Here is a 27,812-nt window from a genome sequence, read left to right on the forward strand (position 1 = left end):
TCAGTAGATGCTAATTTAGGGCGCTACATTTGACTTGCATTTAAAAGGAATAAGAAGGCAAAACCTTGATAAGGAGGCATTGGTCTGACACAGGAATGCGGTACAAAAGCAAAGGAGATGTGTTTCCAGAGTGCTCAGGTAAAATGGGCAGACACAATGAGGGTGTACATGGTACAATCGGGAGTACTCTGCCGTGGACTAATAAAGGTTACTGGCTAGCGGCTGTTAGGCAGAGACTGAGAGAGGTGGTACTAAACAACATTTCAGTTAGTATCATTTGTGTAATTACATTTCGTGAGGTATGTTAGATGTGTGTAAGGCAGTGTGACAATAGCATAAGGTGCACAGCAATGAACAGTGCTTTGTAGTCAATTTAAACCCGAGACAGTGCACATAGTAGTGCTGTAGTATACTTTAGACACACTTTAGACTTTTATATAGTTCATTAGTGTGTCTCTGTGATGGTCCTTAAAATGCAGTCGGGAATCGGGTGGAATGGCACCTACCACGATGCGTGGGTACGAATGGTGGGGTTCAGCGACATTAGGGCAGTCAGCCGTTGTATATGGATACCTTGGGGGGTGTCGGTGAAGGGACTGGGACTAAATTGGGCAGGGGTTCTGGCGCATGTGTGGGGCTTCACGGGACAGGCACAGGACAGGTGCCTCTTTTGTGTACCTAATTTGGGGCCGGCTCTCAAGAATGCCATGCAGAAGTCCTCCATCCCATTCAGAACATGATTTACCAACCTTTTGTAATTCAGCAGGTGCCTTCATTAGTCCAAAAAGTATTACCTTAAACTGGCAGAGGCCTCTTGGGGTTGAAAATGCAGTTTTCTCCTTGGCATGGTTTGTCAGAGCCATTTGCCAATACCCTGAGGTTCGGTCAAATGTACTGAGGTACTTGGCTGAACCAATTTTATCCACCAGTTCATCTGTCCTAGGTAGACGACACAGAATCTCAACTCCTTGGATCCTTCCTTTGGCACTAGTATAACTGGACTAGCCCATGGACTTGTAGAGGGCTCTATTACCCTGAGATCAAGCATCTTCTTGACCTCTTCCTTTATGTGGGTTCTTACATGGTCTGACATTCTGTATCCCTGCTTTTGACAGGTAAACAGTCACCAGTGAGAATATCATGCTGGCCACAAGGGGTCAAGTCTGGTGTCGGTCAAAACAGGGAGGCAAACTGATTTAACAGAACTTTGCGCACCTCCTGTTGTTCCAAATTCAGATCAGAAGAGAGATTAACTACTTCTATTTTTCCATCTAAGGTCCATCTTCCATGAGAAGGTCAGGTAGAGGCTCACTCCCCTCCTCCTACTGCTCAGATGCTAAGATAAATAGCTCCCATTTCTGATCTGGATGCATGTACCTTTAGGCTGTTGTTGTGCAAGGCCCTGGGGGCCTCCTTGAGATTGCCCAGGTCCACCAAATAATTGACCCCTCCAAGTTTGCCCACAACCTAGAAGGGTCCAATCCATTTGTCCAGTAAGGCCCTCTGCCTTGTAGGTACCATAACTAGAAGTAGCTGGTTTTCAGTAAACTCAACCATGTTGGCCTTCTGGTCACGCCAATGTCAAACCAGAGCCTGACCTGCTTTCAAGTTATCTGAAGCTTCTGCAATCATGTCATTCCCCTTCGGAGATTTAACACATAGTCAGTGACCCTCACTGGCTTGCGGGAAGGAGCACTCTCCAACCCCTCCTTGATTAGGGGCAATGGACCTCTAACTGGATGACATAGAGTAGCTCAAAGGAGCTAAAGCCAACCCCTTCTTGTAGGACTTCTCTATAAGCAAAGAGAAGGCATGGCAGTAGAAGGTCCCACTTTCTTCTAAGGGGTTCTTCTAAAGCACCTATCGTGCTCTTCATAGTTCTATTAAACCTCTCCACCAACCCATTGGTTTGGGGATGGTAGGTTGTTGAGAATTTGTCGGTCACTCCACAGTTTCTACACATGCCTTGCATGTATGTAGTGGGACATAAAATTGGTCCCCCTGTCTGAGATAATCTCCTTAGGAAAACCTACCCTGGTAAAAATACCAAGGAGGGCCTTAGCCACTGCTGAGCAGTACCATTACTCATGGGTATTGCTGCAGGATACCTGGTGGCATGGTCTACCACAACCAATATAAATTGGTTGCCTGAAGATGTTGGAGGGTCTAGGGGACCAACAATGTCAATCCCTACTCTCTCAAAAGGAACTCCCACCACTGGGAGAGGCACCAAGTGTGCCACATTCTTGGCTCCACTCTTGCCAGATGTCTGACACGTGTGACAGCTTCTACAGAATTTATTTACATCAGACCCCATATTAGGCCAGTAGAAATAAAGAGAAATCCTTTCATTGGTCTTCTTGAAACTTAAGTGACCAGCCAAAGAAGGAATCTCATGGGCTAACTGTAGAAACTGGGGTCATGCCTCCTTGGGCACTACAAGTCTTCTGTAGTCCCCTCGGGTAGACTCTATAGACTCACTGTAAAGGAGGCCATCCTGCCAGTACAGCCCGTGCTTCCCTGGCTCTTGCCCTTCCAGCTGGGAAGCTGCCTGTTGACGAAGTCCTTCAAGAGTAGGACACTCTTTTACCTCTGCTGAAGTCTTCCCTTTAGGGGCTACCTTGTTTCACCAGTAATTGTTTCACAATCCTCTGGTTGGTCCTCCCACTCAGCTGGTGGGAGGGTCACAAGTGTGACCTTGGACTGTTCTCTCGGGGATGTCCTTGTTTTGTGCACAGGGGTGATAGTTTTGTTTTTTCCTGAGACCTTGGGTTTCCCCTTTGTCTGGAATTAGAAGTTTGTTCTTCATGTGAACTGGTTGGTATAGGTACATCTGTAACAACCCATTGAGAGTCGAAATGAGCTCTCTGGCCTTCCTAGTCTTCTGCTGCTTCCTTTAACGGGGAAGCCTGGGGGTGCTTGATACAACTCCAAGAGCTTTTAAGTCATTCCCCAACAGGACCAGCCCAGGTACCTCATTCTGTACACTGACAGTTATTCTTACAGTCCTATTGTTGCACTGGGTGAGAGCTGGTAGTATTGGAACCATCTGGACAGGGCCTCCAGCAAGCGTAGTGGGACCTTTGCGTACCTTAACATCCTCCGGTTTGAAAAAGGTTTCATCCACTACAGTAATGCTGGCCCCAGTGTTTCTAATGGCAGGGGTCTCCTGACCATTAACAAGTACACTGTCTTTGTAATATTCTTTGGTGTTATCTGGAGTAGAGTTCTACACATCTACATGCTGCTGTTCCCACAGACCCAGGGACACTAAAGAAACACTGACAGAGACTCCAACGGGGTCTTCAGCCAATAGATGAATGTTTCCACTTGCCATATTTACTTCTCCCTCTGGGGTGAAGGCTAAGGAGGCAGTGTGGACCCCTGAAGGTTTATCCTTGCATCTGGGATCCCCTTTCACATTGTCAGTGGACCCACAAGCATAATCTTTTCCAAATGTTTTCTGGAATGGGGGCTTTTGCTAACCCCACTCTGGTTTGGCACCAGAGGTTTCACTAGACTGACCTGGTTTCCCATATGGTTTACCCTTCTTATGTTGTGGCCCTCTTCTGGGTGGTTGAATTTAGAATTCTCCGTCATCTTTCTTGAGCTGCTTCCCCTCCTTTTTGTGAGTGACCTGTTGGCAAGCCACAAGTCAGCAGCCTTTGCTAGCTTATTGGGATCAATCTCTTTTTAGTCAGCCAAATGCTGTCTCAGCTCAGGAGAGCAGGCATCAAAAATAGATACCAACAGAAACAGATTTCTCATTCTTTCAAAGGTACACTGTAACCCTTAACCCATCCATCTAAGTTTTTCAAACATCACACACCCAGGTGGTAGCCCAAGGGGTACCAAAAGTCTTTTTGAGGGTCCTAAACCTCTTACGGTATTGTGAAGGCGTTTTCCCAAATCTAGCTATCAAAGCTAGTTTCATATTCTCATACCCCAATCCTTCACATTTCCCCCACCTCCATTACAGCATCAGTTGCAATCTGGGGGAGCCTAGACAAAAGCCAAGGAATCAAATGATTCCCTGATAGACCCTAAATCCCATGTATTCAAAAGCCCTCAACCAATCCATAATATCAAGTTCTGCATCATACATACTCACTGCTTCTTTGAGCAGGTACGGCCTCTTTGGACTGGAAGACCTCGAGGACTCTGGGATAGAAACATTTTCAAGAGACCATTTTTTTCATTTCAAGAGCATGTTGCATTTCTAGTTCCCAGAGTTTGATGTCCAGATGTTTGGATTCAGCTTGAGTCTGTATTCTTTTGAATTCCAATTCAAGTCTCATTGTTTCATGAGACACATATTCTGGTCCCAGTGACGGACCTTGTGGGGTTACAGTGGACAAAGGTTGAGTCAAAAGGGCAGGCTGAGGCATAGAGGGGTTCCTATCCTGGGACTCCTCTCCCTCCTCTGGCTCTTCTAAGACATTAGAGTTAGACTCTGAATTATCATCCCCATTATCAATTTCCACATTTTCTGAATTGGTAGCAGTTCCAGGCCTACTATTCCAACTTTGGTGATCTAACAATCTGTTTATCAATTAATTTTTATTTCCTTTAACAGAGAGGTTCTTAATCCTACACATCTTTCAGTTGATCTACTGTTAAAATGATCGGGGCTTTCTGCTTGAAGTTATCATATTAGACATGTTACAATTGCTATTCTAGTGGAGCTTAGCCTTGTGAAGGTTTTTACTTTAACAAAAGTAAAGCAAACACTCTATGTATGAACTCTACAATAGATCCTCACCGCCTGCCACCAGTGTTAGGCAAGATTGTATGCAGTACCCTTCGGGTGCACTACAATAACCTTGACCTCCTGGCAATAGGGACCCAACTTTTGTTATAAGTCTGAATTACACAGTTTGGTAGTGTGGCTGAGCAGCCAGGCTTATCGCAAGAGGGGTCATTGTGAGCAGTAATGTCACACAGTTTCACAGTAGCAGTTATTCAAATAAACAATTACACTCAAGGTTTCTTGATAAAATAATTTATTTCAGTCAGTTATATAAGCCTTATTCTGAAGGGAGCAATATATGTGACAATTAAAGTACACTTCAAAACATACTCTGTTTCTCTAAATCAGATGATATCCATTGGGGATGGCCCTCAGCCACATCCTACACCCTCAGGTGCCTTAAATAGCTAGGACACTGTGGACATTGATTTATCACTGGTACATTTAGAGCAATACTGAGTTTGGGGTAAAACGATGGAATTGAGGAATAAAACAAAGGTTAACAAATGATTCTTAATTAGGTAAGTACCTTCCAATGTTCAATAAATAAACCCTTTTACTGGGGAAAAGATAAAGCTCAGCGGTAAGAGTCACTCAGGGAGCCAGGATGCCAATGTAATTGCACAATGTCAAGGGGAGCTGAAGATCTTTGCAGGTGGGTAAAAAATCTTGCACAATGATTTTAGAAATATTTCGCAAAAACATAGGACACTTGAAGGGCCACAAGCTGGGAGGCTTGTGAGTGCAATGCTTAAGCAACTCTGCAAGGTAACCAAGACAGGTCTCAACTGAGAGCAAATGAGGCTACACAACAAGAGGTAAGTTCTTAGACTTTACAGTACCTCTGAAGAGAAGAAATGGTTCCAGCTGGCTTCTATTCCTGCACAGCTCTGCAGATCCTGTTCCTGAGCCTCAGTCGTGTGGACAAGAGGGAGGCTGTCTGGGGACTCCTGCTCTGCAATGGGAAGGTCAGCGGCAGCAATGGGCAAACTTCAATTCAGCGGTTCTTCAGCGGTTCTTTAGTGTTTCAGCTCCTCGCGTCTGACCAGAAATAGCAACACTGCGGTTCTTGGATACCACTTCCGACTTTCCTCGCATCTGGGGTCCAGCACTGTGTTGAGGTGGCCCAGGCTTGGTCAGACCTGCATCAGGAAGTCCGGAGGATCTTTCTAGCGCTCGGGTCCGAATGAAAAGCAATGCACACAATCTGGTGTCCTTCTTCCTGGCACTTCGGTTCCAGCAGCAGCAGTGGAAATACAGCCAACTTCGAGATGATGTCCAGACAGGCTTACTTTGGAGTTAATTGGTCCCACCAACTCAAAGGGAGAAGTCGTCCTTGCAAGGCTTCTCTAGTTGAGGTGAATTTGGTGCTTCGGCACAGTAGCAGGGCTTCACCGGGCAAACCAGCGGTCCAGGAGTTGAGGCAGGCGTTTCTTCAAGTTCATCTTCGGATCCCTTCGTCCAGTGGGCAACTCTGCCTTCCAAGCCAAAAAGCCGTGCCTTTTATGCAGGTTTCTCCCATTCATTCCAGCTTAGCTGTCAATCGCACAGCAGATTGGCTGTCCAAGCTGGACAGCCAGCCGGCCAATCACCTTTGGGTGCATTCCTGTAACCAAGATGATTAAGCACAGGGAGTTTTGGGCACCTCCCTCATTCCCTGCCCCTGCCAGTTTTACTGGAGCCAGAGGCAGGCTTCACTTGTGAATCCCGCCAAAGACAAAATGAACAAAGGGACCAAACCTGGTTTTGCGCGCTGAGTAAATCTCAAGAAGGACCTTTCCAACAAGAAATAGTGAAAGAAGACTGGGGCCATTTTGCCGAAATGGCCACCCGTGGGTGCCTTACTGTAGCTGCGAACGCAGCCTGTGGTAAATACACACAATGGTAGTAAAAAGTAAACCACTGCCACCAGCCATTAATTATAGAAAAGGTAACAAAAAAAGTTACATGAGAAACTAGACAAAGGGAATACTAAGTAACCCCTCCAGCACCCTATTGTAAGATAGTGTGTACAGGGTATAGAAAGTTACAAAATGTAAGTAAAGTCAATTTCACATCAGTGCACTTGGAAATCAGTCGCTTGACCAAGAGAAGGTATTTAAACCTTTGGGAAATCTAAAAGACTTTGCTGGGCCACTGCCCTGAAGGTGCTGTGTGACCCAATGTAAAGATGATGCCTATGGAGTTTGTCAGACTCCAATGTCACAAGAAACACAGACAATAAATCACATTAAAATTATGAGAGGTAAACCGCCCTAAAGTCCAGCAAAAGGAGCTGGGGATCTCTAAGGTAGAAGGGAATTAGCAGATTTTTGAGGTTTCAAAAAGTACTTACCTGTTTATGAATTATGTGTTAAACTTTGTTTTATTCCCCTATGTAATCTTTGCACCAAACTCGGTATTGCTCGAAATGTACTAGTGATAAATCAATGTCCACAGTGTCCTAGCTATTTAAGTCACCTGAGGGTGTAGGGAAGTATGTGTGCCATCCCCAATGGGTATCATCTGATTAGAGAAACTAAGTGTGTTCTGAAGTATATTTTAAGTGTTACATGTGTTCTTCCTTTCTGAAGAAGGCTTATACAACTGTCTGTAAAATACACTCAAGGTTTCTTGATAAAAAATATTATTAATGTAAGTGTTTATTTGAATATCTGTACTGTGAAACTCTTTGTCACATTACTGCTCACATCGACCCCTCTTGAGATGAGCCTTGCTGCTCAGCCACTATACCAACCTGTGTAGTTAATACTTTTTCCAAAGGTTGGGTCCCTATTGTCAGGAGGTCAAGGTTATTGTAGTGCACCCAAAGGCTAATGCATACAATCTGGCCTAACACCCACCCTGGGGTTAGTGATGGTACAGCCCTGACCAAGGGATTGGGCAAAAACCTACTTAAACCCATGTACAAATTACTCACCATAGTAGTTTTGGTACTTCTAGTCCATAGTCTACCAACCCCTTAAATAGGTAGTGCAGTCCAATAATAACTGATTAAGAAACTAACTGGCTTGACCACGTAAGGGCGGAGCCAGTATGTGATTTGAACATATGTTCAGACTTCAGGTCTCTCAAATTGGTATGCCATATTTAAATTGTGCTGAGCCGCTCTCCATTTTTATTTTCCTAGAACCATTTTGTACCTGTTTCATCTTTGATTGAGATCTCTGCTGTTCTAGGAGTACTGTGGTGCTGAATAGGGGTGTAGACTAAACATTTCTCATCCCTGTACTCCTTCAGGACAGTAGTCGTTTTGGCACATAAAGGTTGTGATTGGTAGATTTATTCTAGCTATTGTATTTACATGTGAATGATCTGTCACTTTTTGTTTGATCAGTGTTTGTAAGGTGTGGTAGATTCATACTACAGCTCTAGGGCTCTTAGCTTAAATTCCAGACATTACATTGTTTTTATCCCAACATTGTTGTGCTGCTACATTCCGTCTTTGCTTCCAGTTTCATTCTGAATTGTAAATAATTGCAGGATGGTAAACTGGAGTCTCAAAATCAGGACGAGGAGGAGAGCGTCAAAGAGGAAGGCAGCGAGAATGAAGAAGTGGAAATGGGGAGCGATGAAGAGGCATCTGAAGATGAGGATGCGCAGGAGGAGGATGATGATGATGAAAGTGATGCTTCGGACAAACACTCTGACATTGAATCAGATGAGTTTAGTGACGAGGAGGCTGAAGTGACTAAGCAGAACAAGGAGACCCCTAAAGCCAAGCCAAAGAAATTGAGTAATGCAGAAAAAAAGGCAGCGATTGAGGCTGCAAAAGCAGAGCTCCCATACACGTTTGCAGGCAAGTGTTTCAATGTGTGTAATAGCTGTGATCCCAAAGACCTGCACACTAGGATCTTTGTGATATTAACAATTTTTTATGATAATTTGCAGAACCATGATGCTACTATGTACCAATTTAATGTTCCAAAATGTGCAAACTTCCCCAAAACAAAATCTGAGATGGCCCTGCAGGCACTGAAACTTGTGACTTGCATGTTACCTATATATCCAGCAGTACATCCCAGCCTAACTAAATGAACAGGCATCCCTGAATCCTAGGAGTTCACTATTTTACTAGCTTCCCAAGTTTTCATGTAGCAGCAATGCCAAGACAGAATCAAATGAAACACCATCTTCAACTTAAGTAGGACAGCATTGAAAAGGATCACAATTTCTATGGCCACTTGGCCCAGTCCGGTTTCTGGGTGGGTGAAATAATCATGGAGCGCTGGCGAGTTTCCCTCAGGACTAGTTAACAGGTTTAGGGGAGCTGTGGTGTGTTTTGTTGCGAAAGGTTTTCATTTTGCTGCTTTCCCCTCATAGATTACTGTGGGACACCCTTTCTTTTTGCTTTGAACCCTGATCTGAGGTTTTGGAGCTAGGTTAAACCTTGTTTACTTCCCTTGTGCTTTTGGTCATTCTTAAACTGATCAGTTGATAAGACTATCTGGACTGAGAGATAACTATGTCTTAGTGGATTTCTTGTTTTGTTACAATTGCACACATCGCCTTAATTTGTATGCTTTGTATCCTTTTATCTTTCTGTAATGGTTTTAGGTTACTTTTACAATGTTCCTAGCTCGAGCTGGTGGCATCAGGTATTTCTCTACCATTTTTGTTATCTTTTACTCGTACACTTTTGCGTTTACCACAAAATGTTACTCAAGGTGGCTAGCACCCTAAAATGACTGTACCACAAGGTTTTTGCTCGTCCTTTGGCCATATTGTTGTTTAGTCTTATTCGTGCTGGCTCAGGTCAGGAAATGCCATATACGAGAAGCACTTTCTATGGGAAAACTGCTGCTTTTGTGGTCTAAGGGGTGGTTTGTGTGTGAGGCTGGATGTGGGGGCTGGGACTGTCTGGTCCCAGTAAACATTCAAGAGCCTGAAAGTCTGTTACTGGGCAGATGTGGCCAGTGGTTATTCAGGATTGGTTAGCCACTGGTGCAGATCCTTACTATTGGTGGGCTTGGCCAAGCTTCCATCCCAAATCTTGGATAAAAGCCTTTTCACAGATCATTGTTGGATCCAAGTACTGTATGAAGATCAGCCAGTTGACCTGAGAACGGCCCCTGCAGCAGACCAGCACCATCCCCAGTGAAGTCCTGCTCATCTGCCTGATATCAAGAATACCTTTTTCAGTGCCTTTTGAGTCTTCGGAAGTGTCCATGGACCAATCGATGGACTAACCAGCTCTCTCCTGCTCTCCATCACTCCAGCTGTCTCCGTTCCAAGTGCATCCTTGGAACTTGGAAGATCTTCAACTTGTGTAGCAAGATGTTTGCTCCTGCATTTTCAGCCTTCAGGCATCAATAGAAGCTGTGCTGGGGCTGCTGCTTTGTTCGTCCATTGAAGATGGCCTGTCGCTGCCTGAACGTGGTGACTCTCATTGCAACACGTTTTTATCACTCTTGAGGCGTCTTGAGCTGGTCTGTTCCGCAGAAGTCTTCATATTTTTTTTCATTTGGGTGTTCTCCTGAACATGTCTGCAACCAATACCTAAGCACCGACCAAAACGAAATCCTGTGCCCAAAAGGGCCCTCTGCTTTGCATACCTCGAGCCGCCCTCGAAAGGACCAAGCACAGATGACTGTGTCCCCAATGTTATCCAGTACTTCGGCAGTGGTCTTTTGAAAAATGTGAGTGAGGGGCGTTGGTTAGATGCCCCACCACCCCCTATTCACCCCCTAACCCTCAGGTTCTTTTTCGTGTTAAATGGGTTTAAAGGCCTGCCTATAAATCACTCTTATTAGCACATTTCTGAGAATTCTCCCTAACACATAATAGATCACTCAGTTTCTTGTACAGTTGGTTAGCCCTCACAAGATAGAGAAACACTGGTGGGAGCCTCTGAAAGGCTTTGACTGGTAAACTGGGTTAAAAGAGTAGCTATTGAAACCATTTAGAGAATAAATTGGGTATATTTTACTTTCAGCAAAGCTCAAATGACAACATACACAAGTCCTTTGCAAGGTCTAGCACCCTGGTCTTTTATTGCAATTCTTCCACTAATGCTCTGATAATGTACTGTCAATCATCATTACTCCTAGTCCAACTCTTCCTTGTCACAGTACTTAAAGCGATCAGCTTTCCAATAGGACCCTTACCCATATTTCTTTTCAGAGCTGTAGCCACTCACAGCCTGGGATATAAAGCACCTGACATGTCCAAGAATCTGCCTGTCTATACCAAAGGAAAAGGGACAATCGCCCTGCCGGGGAGGCAGAGACTGTAATCAGTACTGTGACGAGGAAGAGTAGCAATAGTAGTAATGAAGAATAACAATAAGTAATCCGAGCATTGCATCAAACACCCTCTTTCCCATCACAGTACTTATTTATTGGAGTGTGCTGTGCCATAGATCCAGGATTGAACTGGCACATACTTGGACTGAATAAGAATGGCCTCCTGCACAGCAGGAGCTAGTGACCATCCAATGGAGAATCATAAGTAAACCGCCAAGGTAGAAAGAGGAGAGTGGAGGGCATCCTTCACAGAGATCAACCGGCAACAGGAAAAAGAAGCGGGCTCTAGGGATAGGCACAAACCCAGGCAGCTCAACAAAAATACTTAAGGTAAGCCAAGGGTCCCTTGCCTGGAAGACCAGCCAAATCCAGGGACCACCGAGAATAACAAGTCCCAGGAAAACCAGGGAAGAAAACAGGAGCATTATGGGACATGTCATGTGCTTTAAACCCCAGGCTGTAGCCGGAGGTGGGATTATGAAAACAAATTGTGAAAGGGTTCTGTTGGAAGACAGGTGGACCTCCTAACCACGGGAGGTTGCGTGTACGAAAGAAGGGTCTGTGTACACAAACTAAGAAATAGAGTTTTGTTCTGGAATAATTTGGAAAAAGAATAAAAAGAAAAAGAGGACACTGCGTTGGTTTTGAACAGCAATCCACACATGGTTAACAACAGAAGCAGTGATAATCTGGCACGCTTACAAACAGCTGCAAACACGTGATCGCAAAGACCTGATTTCAAGCACAGTAAAGGGTGAAAATAGTTCTCGGCTGTCCCAAATGTCAGAGTGGACACAAGATCAGAAGATATACTACGGGGGAATGAAATTGAGTTTCCTGATTGTACTGCTGTGTCCTGAAGATGGCCTAATAAATTAATTTGAGTGACAACACTTGAGAGGGTGTAGTACACGCAAGAAGGCCCGAAACATGGCGACCAGTTAGGGATCCAAATTTTTTTTCACCATCTCTTTTCCACATAACCAAATAATAGTTGTGTGATAAAAGAATAGCAAAAACAAAATCCAATTACCCCATTGTTGTATGAAAGTGGTGTGAGACGAATATGAAGTATGTTTTTTATACTGTTAAAAAAAGAAAAATAAAGAGAATTGTTACTAAAGTATTCTTGAAATACAAGTGTGTCAAAGTGTAATATAGGTGGTTAATCTACCAAATGACACAGTAGATTTCAATCATCCGGCCTGATTTCCACTAAAGGGACATCTAGAGAGGGGTAGTTAATCCGACTTTCCTTTTGGTTTCACTGTTTAACTCTCCCCAGAGTACAGATCTGAACCCCTCGTTATCAAACATAAGGGGAGTACCCAATTAATTGTTCATCCAGTCAGGTGGACTGCCAGCAATGAGCACTGTGACGAGGAAAAGGGACATGGAGGTAATTTATCATTATATGTATTAAAGTACACATAAGAAACAGACGTGAACTGAGTGCAGGGCTTTGTAGGGAAACCGGTCTGGGAAACCGGTCTGTGTGCCACTCGAGGGCCAATGGACCTTACAGCCTATTCAAGGCTCAAGGTTTCTCTGGTCTCGTGGTCTAAAATATGGTGACTTTATCCCCTAACCTTGGGTATTCTGACAAACTCGATTACTTTTCACTCCTCTGCTCCAGTGCCACTGAAGCTTTCAAATACAACCAATGGCACACTTGATCTCAATATATTAACTATTCAAATATGAAAGGTATTTATTCTTGTATGAAGTTAATAGGCTAAACTGGGTGGAATTTCAATTTCTCACAAAGGCCAAACACACAGAAGCAACTTTCAGTTTGCCACAGAGACTCGGTGCCCTTGACCAGGGTTGGCTTCCCCTTGCTTAAAGCATAAAAACAGTCTGTGGCACTCATGGGGTGCATACATTATAAGGGAAACAAAGAAATACGGATGGGGGTTGATTGCCTCAGATAGTCACGAGACGGCGAGCCAGCAGAGCGCAAAAAAACGAAATGACCACTGAAAAGCTGTAAATCCTTCTTTGTCGGCAGGAGCCTGCTGTGGAGGGACCAGAATTAAAAGGTAGCAAGGTAATAACACGTCTGTATGCCCCGAGGAAAGTGAATGCCGCAATGCTCCAGCAAATGCAGGTTGTAAGGTGAGCAATGCAAAGCGCACATTTAAAGCTCCAGAACAAAAGTGATTTCCAGAAAAATATATTGCCATTTTAGAAGACTGCTGACAGCATGAGGTAGTTGCTGGGGGGCCCTTCTATGGCACATGGCCCCTTTCAACTGAAAGGCTCGGACGCTGTCCCTGTCCTTGACGCATCAATAAAATAAAAACATAAAATAACTAAGTGTACACAATTAACTGCTTCAGAGAATGATTGAAGACATTTTCAGCTGTGTGTTATACAGCACACAGTTACACTGGGAAGTTCAGTAATACTCTGCAGTGAGAGCACCGACTAAGATCTCTGAACAAACAGTACATTATCTCAACGATAAGCTCGGGCATCAAACTCTGATCGAGGCATAGGATGTGTGTGGTGTTACACTTACACTCTCTGACACTTGCTTATACCTCCTGTGCTTTTACGTAGGTCATCTGTGGCCAGGCAACATGTCCACATCCATCAAAATCATGGCCAATTTAAAATGCTCACCACCATTGCATATGAATGGATGCTGCAAAGCTGGGCTGGCTGGGCCTCAAGCAGCCAGGCCCAGAGGAGCCATAAATCGGTAACTTTGGTCAACTAAATCTGTAGGCGGTAGTAATGCTTAAAAAGCAGTAGCCTACTGTCTAAATCAGTAGGGTTGGCAAGTATGTAGTGACACACAGCACCTTCAGTGCAGTGCCACTGATAAATCCTTTGGGTTTTTCTTAAGGTTTAAATACCTTTTCTTGGGTGAACTATGGTTCCCAAGAATAGTAAGGTGAAATTGATCTTACTTACCTTTTTAGGGCCAGCACACACCATTTTATGTGGCGTGCTGGGGGTTACTTAGCAGTCCCGTACCCTGCTTTCTCATGTAACATTTTTTGTTATCCTCACTACTTTAAATGGCTAGTGTCAGTGGTTTAATTTTTACCAGTGTGGTTTTCTACCGCAGGCTGAACCCTAAACTGCATAAGCACCCACGGATGTCCATTTTGTCAAAATGGCCCCTGTTATTTTTTTTGTTATTTTCTGTTTGTGATGTCTTTCTTGGGTTTTACTCTGTGCGTTGATCCCTCTGTGTGTTTTGCCTTCGGCAGGCTTCAGCCCTGAAGGCCCGCTCCTAGCTCCAGTGTGTCTGGAAGGACAGGATGTGAGGGAGGGTCCTGAAACTCCCCTGTCCTTTGTCTCTAGGAGTGCCTGAACAAAACCAGTCCTTATTGGCTGGCTGTCCTGAAAGGACAGCCACCCTACTGTAACAGACTAGGCTGTGCATGAATGGGAAAACGTGCTTAAAAGGGGAGGGTTTTAGGACTAGAGGCAGAGTCGACAACTGGAAGAAACATCCGAAGCAGAAATCGTGAAGAGAAGCCCTCTGCAACCTCCTGGACCTCGAAGTACCAGTGAAGCCCTGCTGCTGTGCTGACTGCCTTTTTCGAATTGACAGAAAATCTCCGGATGGGACGACTTCTTCCCTTGGCTTAGTGGGACCAACTAACCCCGAGACGAACTCCACTGGACAATATTCCCCGACTGGCTGTGCTTCTGTTGCTGCAGAAGCCCAATGCCAGGGGTCGACTGTCCATAACAGAGTGCAACGTCTGCCGCAGAACGTATCCGGCCAAAACCTCCAGGAGCCTCCTAAGGACACCCCAGAAGCAGGAAATCCTGATGCATAGTCCCGAGCCGAGGGAGCATGGAAAGTCCAACTAGAGAGATTTGATCTGAATCTGTGCTATTTATGAAGTGTTAAAACTGCAAAGGGCTGCTGAATCTCAGAGCGCCTGAAGCTGTTGACCTTCCAGAGTACTACCGCAGGAGCCCTCCAGACGTCCTCCCACTTATCCCGCCCCCCCACCCTCCGACTGAGGCTCATGAATCAGTGTCTGCTTGGCTGTAGCAAGACGGAATCCAGCTGGACCACTTTTCTTCTAACCAGAGGTACTGTTTGCGCTTGGGGGTACTTACTGTCTTGCCTTAAGTCGTGTTGTCTCACTTGAGGTTTGCACTTGCTTAACTTTCTGAGTTGATTTCAACTCCCCTTTGCACCGGCCTAACAGCTTGTGTGTCATCAGTGATTTCCTTTGAACTATCTAACTTTGTTTAGTTTATTATTTGTAATGCGCTCCAGACCTGAGGGTATTCAGGCGCAAGGCACAAGGATAGTCCAAGCTTGGTTACAACATGTAGGATACATTTGTGTGCAGGTGCCGATTGGTTACATGTGGGCACAATAGGTTGCGATATAATGCATGCAGTGTAGAGAGGTGAGCCGGGCATAGTCAGCAGGGTATGTGCCTAGATGTCGGCATCTTTGAGCCAGTTAGTGATGCTCTGGTTGAACTTGTGATAGGTTTGATCGATTCTTAGAGGGGATGGTAGCGAGTTCCATAGGAGTGCTGCCTTGACCTGGAAGCTGCTCCCGCCGATTTTGGCATGTTTGTATCTGGGGGACCAAGAGGTGGTTGGTGTTGGCGAGTCTGGTGATTCTTGTGGTAGCATTCAGAGTGAATCTGTCGGATAGGTAGCTGGGTGCTGCATTGTTCAAGCATTTGTAGGTGAGGGAGGCAGTTTTTAGTTTTATTTTATCATGAGTGGAGAGCCAGTTGTTGGCTCTTTTGGTATTAGAGATATGTTCTCTCTTGGGGATTCCTAGGGCTGCTCTCAGCGCATTATTTTGTAGGAGTTGGATTTTTTTGATGGTTTGTTAATTGGCTCGTATGTATAGAGTGTTGCAATAGTCCAGCCTGGATAAGATGAGGGCTCTGGCTAGGGTGATGCAACTGTCCTGTGACAGGAAGGCCTTGCCAGCTCTAAGCAGCTTGCATGTATATGCTGTGGCCGAGACCAAGGCATTGACCTGCTTGCTGAAGGAGAGAGTGGAGTCCAGATAGAAACCCAGAGTTTTAACCTCCTTGGCGACAGTGATAATATTATTGTCTATGTTAAATGCTGAGTATTCGGGGCTGAGTTTTTTGAGGGTTGAGGGAGTGTCCAGGATGATGATCTGTTTTGTCATCATTCAGGCATAGACCGTGGGTGGCCATCCATGCCTGGATGATGAGATATATCCTGTTCACCAAGGCCAAATCGTTTTCGTAATCACCTGTAAGCGGTAGGAGAATCTGTGTCATCTGCATAGTTAGTGTAGGTGACACCCAGAAGGTCCAGATTATCGAAAAGGGGCTTGGTAAAGATATTGTAGAGGGTGGGTGAGACGCAAGATCCCTGGGGAACTCTGCAAGTTATGGGGATGGGGTTGGCTGCTGCCATAGGGGAGAAGACTCTCATGGTCCTGTTGGTTAGGAATGATTGTATCCATGCTATGGCTTCTTTGGAGAAGTGGGCTGCTAAGTCCAGGTGGCTGCATAGGACCCTGTGGTCGACCAGGTCCAAGGCAGCTGATAAGTCCAGGAGCAGGAGGAGGGCTGATTTCCCCTTCATCCCGGAGTTCATCTATCTGTGACTTGAGGTGTATGAGGGCTGTTTCTGTCCCATGTTGGGGCCGGAAGCTTGATTGCCTAGTTCCTAGCAGATTGTTTTTTTCCGCCCAGTTATTGGTCGCCTTTATGCGGAGATCCTCGAGAGACATTGCAAAATAATTTCCTCGACCCTTGGTCGTTTATTATTAACTATCACATAGATCCCTCCCTCGACGTAGCTGCCAAGCTGGTCTCCGCCGAGCAAGATCTTCGACGGAGGGACGAGCGGAGGAGATCCTTTGGCGCTGCCGAACACATGGCCTGGCCTCGCCGGCCTAACACAGTAGGGAGAGTGGGGTTGTTAGTCATTTTTTTGTTTCACTCTGAGAATGCCTTTCTCTTCCCCTCCCTCTCTTTCGAGGGTGTAATCACATTTCATGCCCTCAGCTATGGAGAAGACGCCCTTTAGGTTTTGCCTGCGTTGCAAGGGCAAGTTTACCTGGAAGGACAAGCATAAACGGTGTAACCGTTGCTTGCCCCTCGATCACAAAGAGGACGGCTATGCGGCCTGTAAATTACTTAAAGCCAAAACTTTAAAGGACCGCAGGGTCAATAGGTGGGCAGCCTATGCGATGTCTAGGTCTGACACCTCGCCAGCTGCGCCGCTGCCGAATGTGATGAGGACAGTGATTACACGGCCTCCGCAACGGAGGTTGTAGACCTCTCGAAGGAGAGTTCCCGCGACAAGGACGAACGCAGAAAAACACATAAGCACATGCCCCACGGCACGCATTCGTCGAAGACTAAGGCAGCCATATCGTCAACGGAGGCATCGGGTCCACCGGCGTCTTCCACCGACCGTAAGGGTCGCAAGTCCTCCCCGACACCGCTTCGGCGACTGGGCTTTCTGTAAATAAGGGCGCTAACCCCAAATCCTCAGGCGACGCGCCTCGCAAGAGTGCGTACGTTGCAGTAAAGACTCGGCACTGCCTAGCGCGACGGCGAGCGATCCCTCGATGGAGAAGCTGATCACCGAAAGCCTCGTGCGTATAGCTTCAAAAGACGGCCAGAGACGGACGGTGGGTGACACGTCGAAAACCGCTCACAAGGCCAAAGAAACACCAAGGACGCCGGAGGGTAGGCTGGGACAGCTCCCACCATCGACAGAAGACCCTAGCCAGTGAGAAGGTTTCTCAGAAGGTGAAGGGATTCTATCTTCGACGCTATGGGACAGAACTAAGCAACTACAGGGAGAGGAAACTCCCTTTTCACTCCCAGACCGCTCTGGCCTACCTTACTGAACTGTAGAGAGGTTCCAGTCATGTATGGACAAGCTAGACAGGTTCATGGCCATCCCAGAAAATAGGACACCCAAGAGGCCAAGGGAGGTACTCCAGAAGGGGCCATGGGCTAAATACCCAAAGCTCTTTAACCCCCTACAGGAAGACATGAACTCTTACGACCTCACTGAAGAGGACTCTCACTTCCAGGAAGAGGATGAGTTTGTGAATAATGAAGACCAACAAGAGAAAGAAGGTTTTCATGATGACACTAACATAGGTGAGGAGGGCTACGAGGAGGACCCTGGTGAAGGTGGCGCACAGCCCTGGCAGTCGCCATCAGGGTCTACAGACCCCGACATTATAGACATTTCTTCTCCTCAGACCACACCGGTCAGGAACCAATCTCCAGTAGACTATCAGCCCACTGTCAATGCGCTACTTAGGAAGGTAGCAGCGCATTTTAAAGTTGTAACTGGGGAGGTCACCCCAGATACTAATTTTGTCGAAAGGATTATTAAAGAAAAACCGCCCACTAGTCAAACTATTCCTATCCTCGCCTCGGTTAAGAGACGACTCACCCCATCGCTGTCCACCCCCGCGCTGGTAACAGTGGTCAATCCAAGAATTGAGAAATTGTTCTCACCCTCTCAGTCAGACCCATTATATATCAGGGGTCACTCCGTCCCGGACTCCTTAGTGGTGACTAACACAAGGAAGAGGGCTGGGGTTCCACTGTCAACCAGCGAGGCACCCCCAGATAAAGAAGGGGAAAAAGCTTTATGCCTTGGGCAAAAGAATTTCCGCCTCGGCAGCGTTTTCAATTAGGATTGCCAATAATAATACATTGTTGGCAAGCTATGCTGATGCTCAATGGGGAAAGCTTAAGCAGGACATCGAAGAAGCCCCAGAACCTCTAAGAACTCGCTTATTGGTTACAGTTACAGAAGGAGCTCTGGTCAACCAGAGCATCATTAAGAACACTCTTGATGCGGCAGAAACTGCTGGCCGTTCCTTGGTGCAGGGAATTCTGCTGAAGCGTCACGTCTGGCTTCGCAATTCCGGTTTCAAGGCAGAAACGCAGGCGTCACTCATTAATAAGCCAATAGAAGAGTCAAATCTCTTTGGAAGGGTAGTGGACGAAGCACTGGAAAATGCGAAGAAAGAATTCGACACCATAAAGACCTTAGACCAAATCTCAATGCCTCCCGACAGGCGGGGATTTGGGAACAAGCGCTTTTTTTCGTGGCCAACGCCAACAGCAGCAGCAACAGCATTACACTGCGGGCAACTGGCCCTCTAATCAGGGTACCGGTTACCAGTTTAACCAAAGAGGACAACGCCGTGGCAAGGGCAGAGGCCGGGGCTCCAGCCCCAGAGGCACCCCGGCAAGTAACACCAAATGACCCGAAGGTTTGGGTCCCCTCCCATGCGTCTCCGGTTGGGGGCCGGATAGCATGGGAGGGAATAACATCAGACCGGTGGGTATTGTCAACCGTAGCCCACGGGTACTGTAGAGTTCAATCGGTCCCCCACCTACAGACCTCCAAGGGGACGACGCCAGTCACCAGAACACCTCGTCATCCTCCTGCAAGAAGTAGAACAGCTGCTACAGAAAGGAGCAATAGAGGTTGTGCCCCTATCTCAGGTAATGGAAGGTATTTATTCAGTGTACTTACTTGTACCCAAAAAGGACCTAACCATGCGCCCTGTACTAGATCTGCGCCCAGCGAACACATTTGTAAAACCACAAAAATTTCGTATGCTAACATTACAGGAGGTAATTCCCCTGCTATCTCAGGGGGACTACATGGCAACACTAGACATGAAAGATGCATACTTTGATATTTTGATGTTGCCAGCGCACAGAAAATACCTCAGCTTCATGATAGAGGGCAAACAATACCAGTTCAGAGTGCTACCCTTCGGCATAGCGTCTGCACCGAGGGTATTCACGAAGGTACTGGCAGTGGCAGCGGCCCACCTGCGCAGGTTGTCAATACCGGTATACCCTTACCTCGACGATTGGCTCATAACAGGGGAGTCCTACGAGACATGCTTCTCAAACACCCAGAAGACAGTAGACCTTTTGTTCCAACTGGGCTTCTCCATCAACGAGAAGAAGTCCAGCTTAGACACCAGCCAAATCAAACAATTCCTAGGGGCTCTAATTCGAACAAAGGACGGCCTTGTCTTCCCCTCCAACGAGAGGGTCTAAAATACGCTGTTTCAGATCCCTCAATATGTGGCCGGTCGAGAGGTGACGGTACGCAAAGCAATGTGCTTGCTAGGAATGATGGCATCATGTATTTATTTGGTACCGAACGCGCGTCTGCGCCCAATGCAAGAGTGGCTCAACAGCCAGTGGTGTCAGGCCAGCGGACAATGGGACGATCTAGTGGTGGCCTCGCAGGCCTTGGTTATCTCGCTACGGTGGTGGTCGAAGGAAAACCTGGTAATAGGGAAACCATTCACCACCCCCGCAGTGGAAGCCACTCTAACCACAGACGCATCCCTCACAGGATGGGGGGCTCACCTATCCCATCAGACTGCTCACAGAGTTTGGACTCCAAGCGTAGCTTCCAAGCACATAAACTTATTAGAGCTACTTGCGGTGTTCAAGGCACTAAAAGCCTTCCAGACATACCTACAAGGGAAGACAGTGATGGTCCTCACGGACAGCACCACAGCCATGTACTACCTCAACAAGCAAGGGGGCACTCACTCTCCAGGACTGTCCAAGCTGTCCCAGAACATCTGGAAGTGGGCTCTCAGACGCATGTTCCTATTGTCACAACATGTACCAGGGGAACTCAATCTGTTAGCAGACGAACTCAGCAGAGACTTCCCTCTGCCCTCAGAGTACGAATGGCGATTACACGAAGACATAGTCTTCGACGTCTTCACACAATGGGGCTTCCCAGAAATAGACCTGTTCGCAACTCTGGAGAACTCACAATGCCTAGATTACGCCTCCAGATACCCACAGAACCGCTCCAAGGGGAACGGTCTCTGGATACCATGGTCAGGGAAATTTGTTTACGGTCCCCGACCCCCCCTCCCTCCCCGACTCCTCTGTTGAACAAGATAGTGCACAAGATGCACCAGGAACAAGTCACCATGATACTGATCGCCCCGATGTGGGCCCGCCAACCATGGTTTGCGCACCTGATGGAGATGTCCTTGTCCCCACCAGTGAAACTGCCCTGCTCATACAACTTGCTGCACAGGACAAGGGCAAGATAGTACACCCATGCCCACAGAACATGAATTTAGCAGCCTGGCTCCTGAGGTCATAGAATTTGGCCATTTACAACTCCCTCAGAGATGCATGGACATTCACAGAGAAGCAAGAAAACCCAACACTCGCCACTGCTATTCTAGCAAGTGGAAGAGATTTGTCATCTGTTGTAGAGGTAAGAGCATCAACCCAGTCCACTGTTCTCCCACACAAATTGTCCTTTACCTGACCCATTTACTGGACTCGGGTCTAGTGTTCAATTCTATTAAAGTCCATTTAGCGGCACTTTCTGCATACGCCACCTCTCAACTTAAGGTGTCATGGTGGAAAGTCCCAGTTATCAAAGCCTTCATGGAGGGGGTAAAGAGAATACACCCTCCGATAGCAAACCCAGCTCCTGGCTGGGACCTTAATGTGGTACTTACCAGGCTCATGGGCTCACCCTTTGAACCCATGCACAAGGCAACTCTTAAGGACCTCACTCTCAAGACTGCTTTCCTAATAGCGATCACCTCCTTTAGGAGAGTAAGTGAACTACAGGCTCTTTCTATTCTAGACCCCTTCGTAACAGTTCACAAAGATAAGGTGGTTCTACGCACACACCCAAGGTTTGCACCAAATTCATATCGAAATTCCATGTCAACCAGTCAATAGAACTACCAACGTTCTTTCAAAACACTTCCAATTTGGGAGAAAAGAGCCTACATACACTCGACAGCTCTGCGCACATCATGTTTTATATGGAAAGAACTAGGCCACTGAGAAAGACTTAATCAGTTCTTTGTCTCGGTGGCAGCAGGAAGAGAAGGAGATGCAGTCTCAAAGTCCACTATATCTAGTTGGATTGTTCAATGCATCACTCTGTTTCTCTCTTGCCAAGAGAGAACTACCCTTCAAGCCAAGAGCGTACTCTACTCGAGGCACTGGGGCATCCATAGCATTCATTGCAAACGTTCCCCTTGAGTCCATTTGCAAAGTGGCAACCTGGAGTTCTGTACACACCTTTACAAAACACTACTGTCTAGATGCTCACTCTAGATCCGATTCCCAGGTGGGACAAGCAGTATTAAGACATCTTTTCTCTACTGTTCCTTCTCACAACCTACCTCCAACTCCGGGTACTGCTCGCTAGTCTATGCACAGCATGTGATTCTAAGCAGATTAACAAACATCAGAAGACAATGCATTACTTACCGTAAAAGCATTTCTGATGGTTGTATCTGCTTAGATTCACATGCGCCCACTCTTCCTCCCTGCTCGGATGGAAGGAACATAGACATCTTTCTACATCTCTCTCTCTTTTCTGAACTCACTCACGTATAGAAGGCTCCCTCAGGGCAGAGAAAATATAGAGGGACCTCAACGCGTGAGGGTTTGTGGGTACACTGCACGTCACTATAGGGATAGTGTTACAGACACGCCTTGTCGACGTCCCCTTTTCGACTACGAAAAACAAAATGCAATACTCTGCAGTGACCACTGGATGTCGTACTATGCACAGCATGTGAATCTAAGCAGATACAACCATCAGAAATGCTTTTACGGTAAGTAATGCATTGTCATCTGGGAGTATGCCATTTTATCTAAGATCTTTAAGAGAAAAGGCACTGTAGTAATCGGGCGGTAATTGGTGGGTATAAGTGGGTCTAGGGACTGCTTTTTCAGTAGAGGAAGCACCCATGATTGTTTGAGGTTGGATGGGATGGTATTGGTGGAGAAGGATGAGTTACGTTTCGTGATAAAGGGGGCCAGATCTCTGGCTGCATCCTTTAGAAGTTGAGCGGGGCATAGCTCTCCTTGGCAGTTGGTGGGTTTGAGAGATAGTATGGTATTTTCTGTTTCTCTTATGGTAACTTTGGAAAACTTAAATGTGGGATGATTGGTAGAGTTACTTGGTTGCTCTAGGTTGACGCTAATGGGTTTGTTACCAGCGAGTGTGGCTTTTTTCTTGGCAATTTTTGAAGCGTAGTGACTTTGTTGGCTAGAGCTTGCTGTATGCTGGCGCACTAGAGTTGGTCTTTGATGCAGTTGTCTGGTAGAGGGATGGGTGCTTCTAGCTCTTTGAGGATGACAGAGTTCTTTCGTGCTAGAGTTGGCTTGGGCAATTCTATGGTTGTAAGTTTCACGCTTAGCTAGGATGATTTCTTTTTTGTATAGGGCTGTGATGGAGCTGAGGTTGGCTTTGTTTTCGTCAGAAGGTTGTGCTCGCCAGGATGTCTCACAATGCCTTTTTTGTTTGCGCAGTGAATTTAGGTGTGGGGTGTAACATGAATTGAGATGGGCTTTGGGTTTGCTTTGTCTAAGTTTGAGTGGTGCAATAGAGCCTAGAGCTGTGGTCATGAAGTGCATTAGAACTATAGCCTCTGCCCCTTTGGCTGTCCTGGTTCCTTAAAGGCATCTTTCTGATTCCATTGACTCTGGCATTGTTTGCCCCTTCTTAGGTTGTAGCTTGTTGAATACTGTTACTGCTGGCAAAGGCTTACCGAGATGTCATTGGAGGATTCAGTTCTCACATTATAAGAAACTGTTTGAATGGATTGTGTCCTCCAAAGTATTCCACATCTTTTGACATGTAATGTCCACAGCTGTGTACTTCGGAAACTTTTTCGGCAGAAGGCATCCTGCGTCGATGGCGCCGAGTCGATGTCCCTCGAAGGCCTCCGTCGAGTGCAACGTTACCGGATGTTATAAATGGGACGCACGGCACCCGTAGCCTCAGTTCTGTTTTTTCTGCAAGCGTGTTTGCTTCAGAGACTCAACGCGCCTTGTGCATTCCTCGTGAATGTCTTCTTCTTCAACCCCTCTGACGCGCGGGCTGGCTTCAAGACTTGCCAGGACTGCATCGCATTTGTTTGTGGTGCTTGGGCGAGAGTCACGACACTGACGACTGTTCAAAATGGCAGTCGCTGACTGCTAAGGCCTTGCGGGAGAATAGGGGAAGCTTCAGGTAGGTAGGGGTTCTAAACCCATTGAATCCCGTAAATCTAAGTCTAAGGGGATGTCCACTGACGATTCGAGGGGAGACTCTCTGCGTCAGGAGGAGTCCCGGGGGTCTCGGTGTGGTTCCCGCCATTCGTCCTCCTCGTCTCGGCACTCTAGGCAGCGCCGTCACCGGTTGCCTTCCCTGTCCTCAGCGGAGGATGGAGCCGCGAGGAAAGTGGCTTGTGCCACAAAGTCCTCGACTGCAAAGGAATGGGCTGCCTTCAGGGAGCAGATGCTGGTGATTTTCCAATCCCAGGGCACAGTTTTGTCCGCGCCTTCAAATGCACCCGGCAAGGAACGGTCTCGATCCGTGGCTCGTGCGCCTTTGGGCTCGGGTCCTCGGCGCGATCCTCATCGGGAACCTTCAAGGTCCCATTCGAACAAGGCTCAGGATGGTCGCAAGATACATGCTTCCAGGTCTTGGTCCTCGTCCCCAGCAAACTGCTAAGGGCTCTAGGTCGGCGTCGACCCCGTCGGCGCTGTGTACGTCGTTTGCCTTCGTACCAGCCCTCGGCACCGGATTCGCCGTTGCAGAAGCCTTCGGGGCCTTTTGGCCAGGATTTGCCGTCTGAGACCCCTGGCACTGTGGATCCTCCTAGGAAGGCTACTTCCAAGTCTCTAAGGCCTGTTAAGGACTCCGGACCCTCGGATGTCCTGAGATAGGACTTTGACCTCTCTGGATGACTTCTATGAGGAGGAGAGGTCAGATTTAGATTTTTTGAGCCTGATGTGGCTCCTGTCTTTTCTGGGGATAGTCAATTGGAAGAGTTAAGGCAATCTCTTCATGATGCCAGTTGCTTAGACACTTCTCCTGAGGTGGAGTTTGGCAGGCCCGGGGCTCATGCTGAGTCGTCCTACAGGAGACTGATGGCTAGAGTCACAGAATATCTTAGTTGGTCCCTTCCTCCTGAAGCTTTTGTTCAGGATAACTTGACAGATATTCTGGATCAAGGTCCGTCCTCTGACCCGGTGTTACCTTTTCATTTGACCTTGCAGAAAAGGGTGGCAGCTGCTTGGCAGACCCCAGAATCTCTTCCGGCAGTTAACAAATTAACTAAAAAATACTGCCCTTCTTGTAGCGACCCCAGCTACCTTTCATCTCACTCCACTCTCGAGAGTTTGGTGGTTCCGGTGGCTTCGGCCACCTCGAGGCAGGCGGCATACCCTACCATCCCTCCTGATGCGGATGACAAACGCTTTGACGGTTGGGCACGCAAGATGTTTTCTGCGGGGAGTTTGGCGCTGAAATCAGCCAAATCCACTTATGTCTTGTCAAGATTTTCACTCTGTGGAATTGTTTCTCTTGTGGCTGATCATATTCCCGAAGGGGAAGAAAGGGATGGGTTCCTTGCTCTCGTGCAGGATGTTAAGGATGCCATGTGTGAATCCCTTCAGTCGGGTTTGCACACGGCCGACAGTGTTAGCCGGTCCATGGCTGCGAGCATCGTTATACGCAGATGTGCGTGGTTGCGGAAGTCTGGTTTTGCTCCGGATGTGCAAGCCCTTCTTTTGAACATGCCCTTTGATGGAGCGCATGTGTTTGGCAGCAAGGCTGACGAGAGCCTTGAGAGATTGCAGACCTCAAAAGCTGCAGCAAAATCTTTAAGTGCAGCTGTGCCTCAACCTCTGCTTTTTCGTCTTAGGGGACAGCAGTGGAGGGGACGTTCTTTTCGTTACTACTCTTTCTTTGGTAGAACGAGAGGAGCCGCCAGTCAAAGGGGTCAGCGTAAAAGTACCCATGGTGGTCAGGGAAATAGAGGTGCTAAAGCCGCTTAGGCAGCTGCCTCTTTGCCTTCAGGCGCTGCCACAGCCAATCCAAAATAGTCATGAGGCCATGTCCCATGGTACGCCGGTTTTGGGCAGACTGTCTCGGCATCTCGAAGAATGGCGAGTTATTACTTTGGATGCGTGGGTTCTGGATACAGTAGCCCGCGGCTACTGCCTTCCCTTCCTACAGGGGCATCACGACAATCCACCGGGGAATCTCTTTGAAGCTTCCAGATCAGCTCCTTGTGCAGGAAATGTTGACCATGCTAGAGAAAGGCGCTATAGAACTGGTGCCTGTAGCGGAGAGGAACAATATTTTTATTCCAAAGAAAGACTGGGGATTGAGACCCATCCTGGATTTGTGTTGGTTGAACAAACTTCTCAGGAAGGACAAGTTCAAGATGGTCACTTTCTCAAGTCCTCCAGGCCCTTCAACTTCAGGATTGGTTGGTGTCTCTGAACCTACAGGATGCTTAATTTCATGTGCCGATTCATCCCAAGCACAGGAAGTACCTGAGGTTTTTGGCTGGCGACTCATACTTTGTTTCGGGTCCTGCCATTCAGATTGACCTCTGCCCGAGGGTCTTCACCAAGCTAATGGTGGTGGCTGGCCGCATATCTCAGGCGAGGGGGGGAATTCACTTCTACCCCTACTTGGACGACTGGCTGATCCGTGCGCGTTCTCCCGAGCAAAAATTGGATCACCTCGGTCTCACCTGCCGCTCCCTCCACAAGCTGGGCTTCTCCCTCAATTTCAAGAAGTCTCCTCCGACACCTTCCCAACAGCTCCAGTACATCGGAGTTGTTGGACACGTTTTTTGGGGAAGTCTTCACCTCCCAAGATAAGGGCTCATCACATTGTGCAGATGGTGGACAAGTTTCAACATGCCCAGAGTCTCCCGGCTTTCAAATTCTTAAGGTTGTTCGGCCTCATGGCATCCTGCATTTTCCTGGTGCAAGAGGCAAGGCTGAGGTTGAGATCCCTGCAATGGGTCCTCAAGATGCAGTGGCCACAGTTCTCCGGCAAGATGTCGGATCCCGTTCAGATTCCGATCTCGGTCTCCCAGGATCTTCTGTGGTGGGCCAACGAGGGGAACCTGATGAAGGGGGAGCCGTTTTGGCAACCGTGGCCGGAGGTGACTGTAGTGACGGACGCTTCCCTCACAGGATAGGGAGCACATGCTGAAGACTTGACTGCTAGTGTCAGAGTCCAAACTCCTCATCAACCTGTTAGAGCTGAAGGCCATCAGGCTGGCCCTGAAGGCTTTTCCGCCGTCTGTTTGAGGGAACAGTGTCCTGATCATGACGGACAACACAGTGGCCATGCATTACCTCAACAAAAAAGGAGGGATAGGGTCACTCCCGTTGTGCAGAGAGGCAATGCAGCTCTGGTTCTGGGCAATCCAGCAGGGAATTTCGCTCTCGGCAGTTCATCTGGCTGGAGAGGACAATGCAGCGGCGGACGCTCTGAGCAGGCAGAGCATGATCTCTCACGAGTGGGAGTTGGCTCAGGAAGTGCTTCTGGATCTCTTCGCCACCAGTGCCAACCGGCAGTGCAAGAGATTCTGCTCAAGGGACTTTCCTCCGAGAGGAGCCCTGGGAGACTCATTGGTAGTGGGTTGGTCATTCCCACTGCTGTATGCGTTTCCTCCAGTCCCCGTCATTCCTCAAGTGTTAAGGAGGTTACGTAGGTTCGGATCCCACATGATCCTCATTGCTCTGGATTGGGCCAGAAGAGTGTGGTACCCGGACCTTCTAGAAATGGCCAGCAACAAAATCCATGTACCGTTGCTGTAAGTTTTGCGACTGGTGCAGAGGACAAAATGTTGATCCTTTTTCAGTATTCCATTCCCATGGTTTTGTCTTTCTTGCTTTTTTTGGCCCACAGGGGCCTCCAAGTGGGTACCATTAAGGGTTACCTGGCGGCGCTGTCTTCAAGCCCTCATCTGAAGAATGTTCTTACTTTAAGATTCCTTTGATTTCCCAAGTTCTTAAAGGGCT

General features: G+C 47.3%; 1 protein-coding gene across 1 annotated transcript in view; it reads left to right on the top strand.

Annotated features, from left to right (window-relative positions):
* NOP14 (NOP14 nucleolar protein) overlaps positions 1–27,812 on the top strand; it is a 423,446-nt gene that overhangs the window by 212,861 nt on the left and 182,773 nt on the right. The window contains exon 8 of the mRNA XM_069632061.1: positions 8,234–8,549. Coding sequence (XP_069488162.1) covers positions 8,234–8,549 — 316 coding nt within the window. The remainder of the gene's footprint in view (positions 1–8,233; positions 8,550–27,812) is intronic.

This window comes from Ambystoma mexicanum, chromosome 6q, assembly GCF_040938575.1.
Source record: "Ambystoma mexicanum isolate Mex_15411 chromosome 6q, UKY_AmexF1_1, whole genome shotgun sequence".
Taxonomy (NCBI): Eukaryota; Metazoa; Chordata; class Amphibia; order Caudata; family Ambystomatidae; genus Ambystoma; species Ambystoma mexicanum.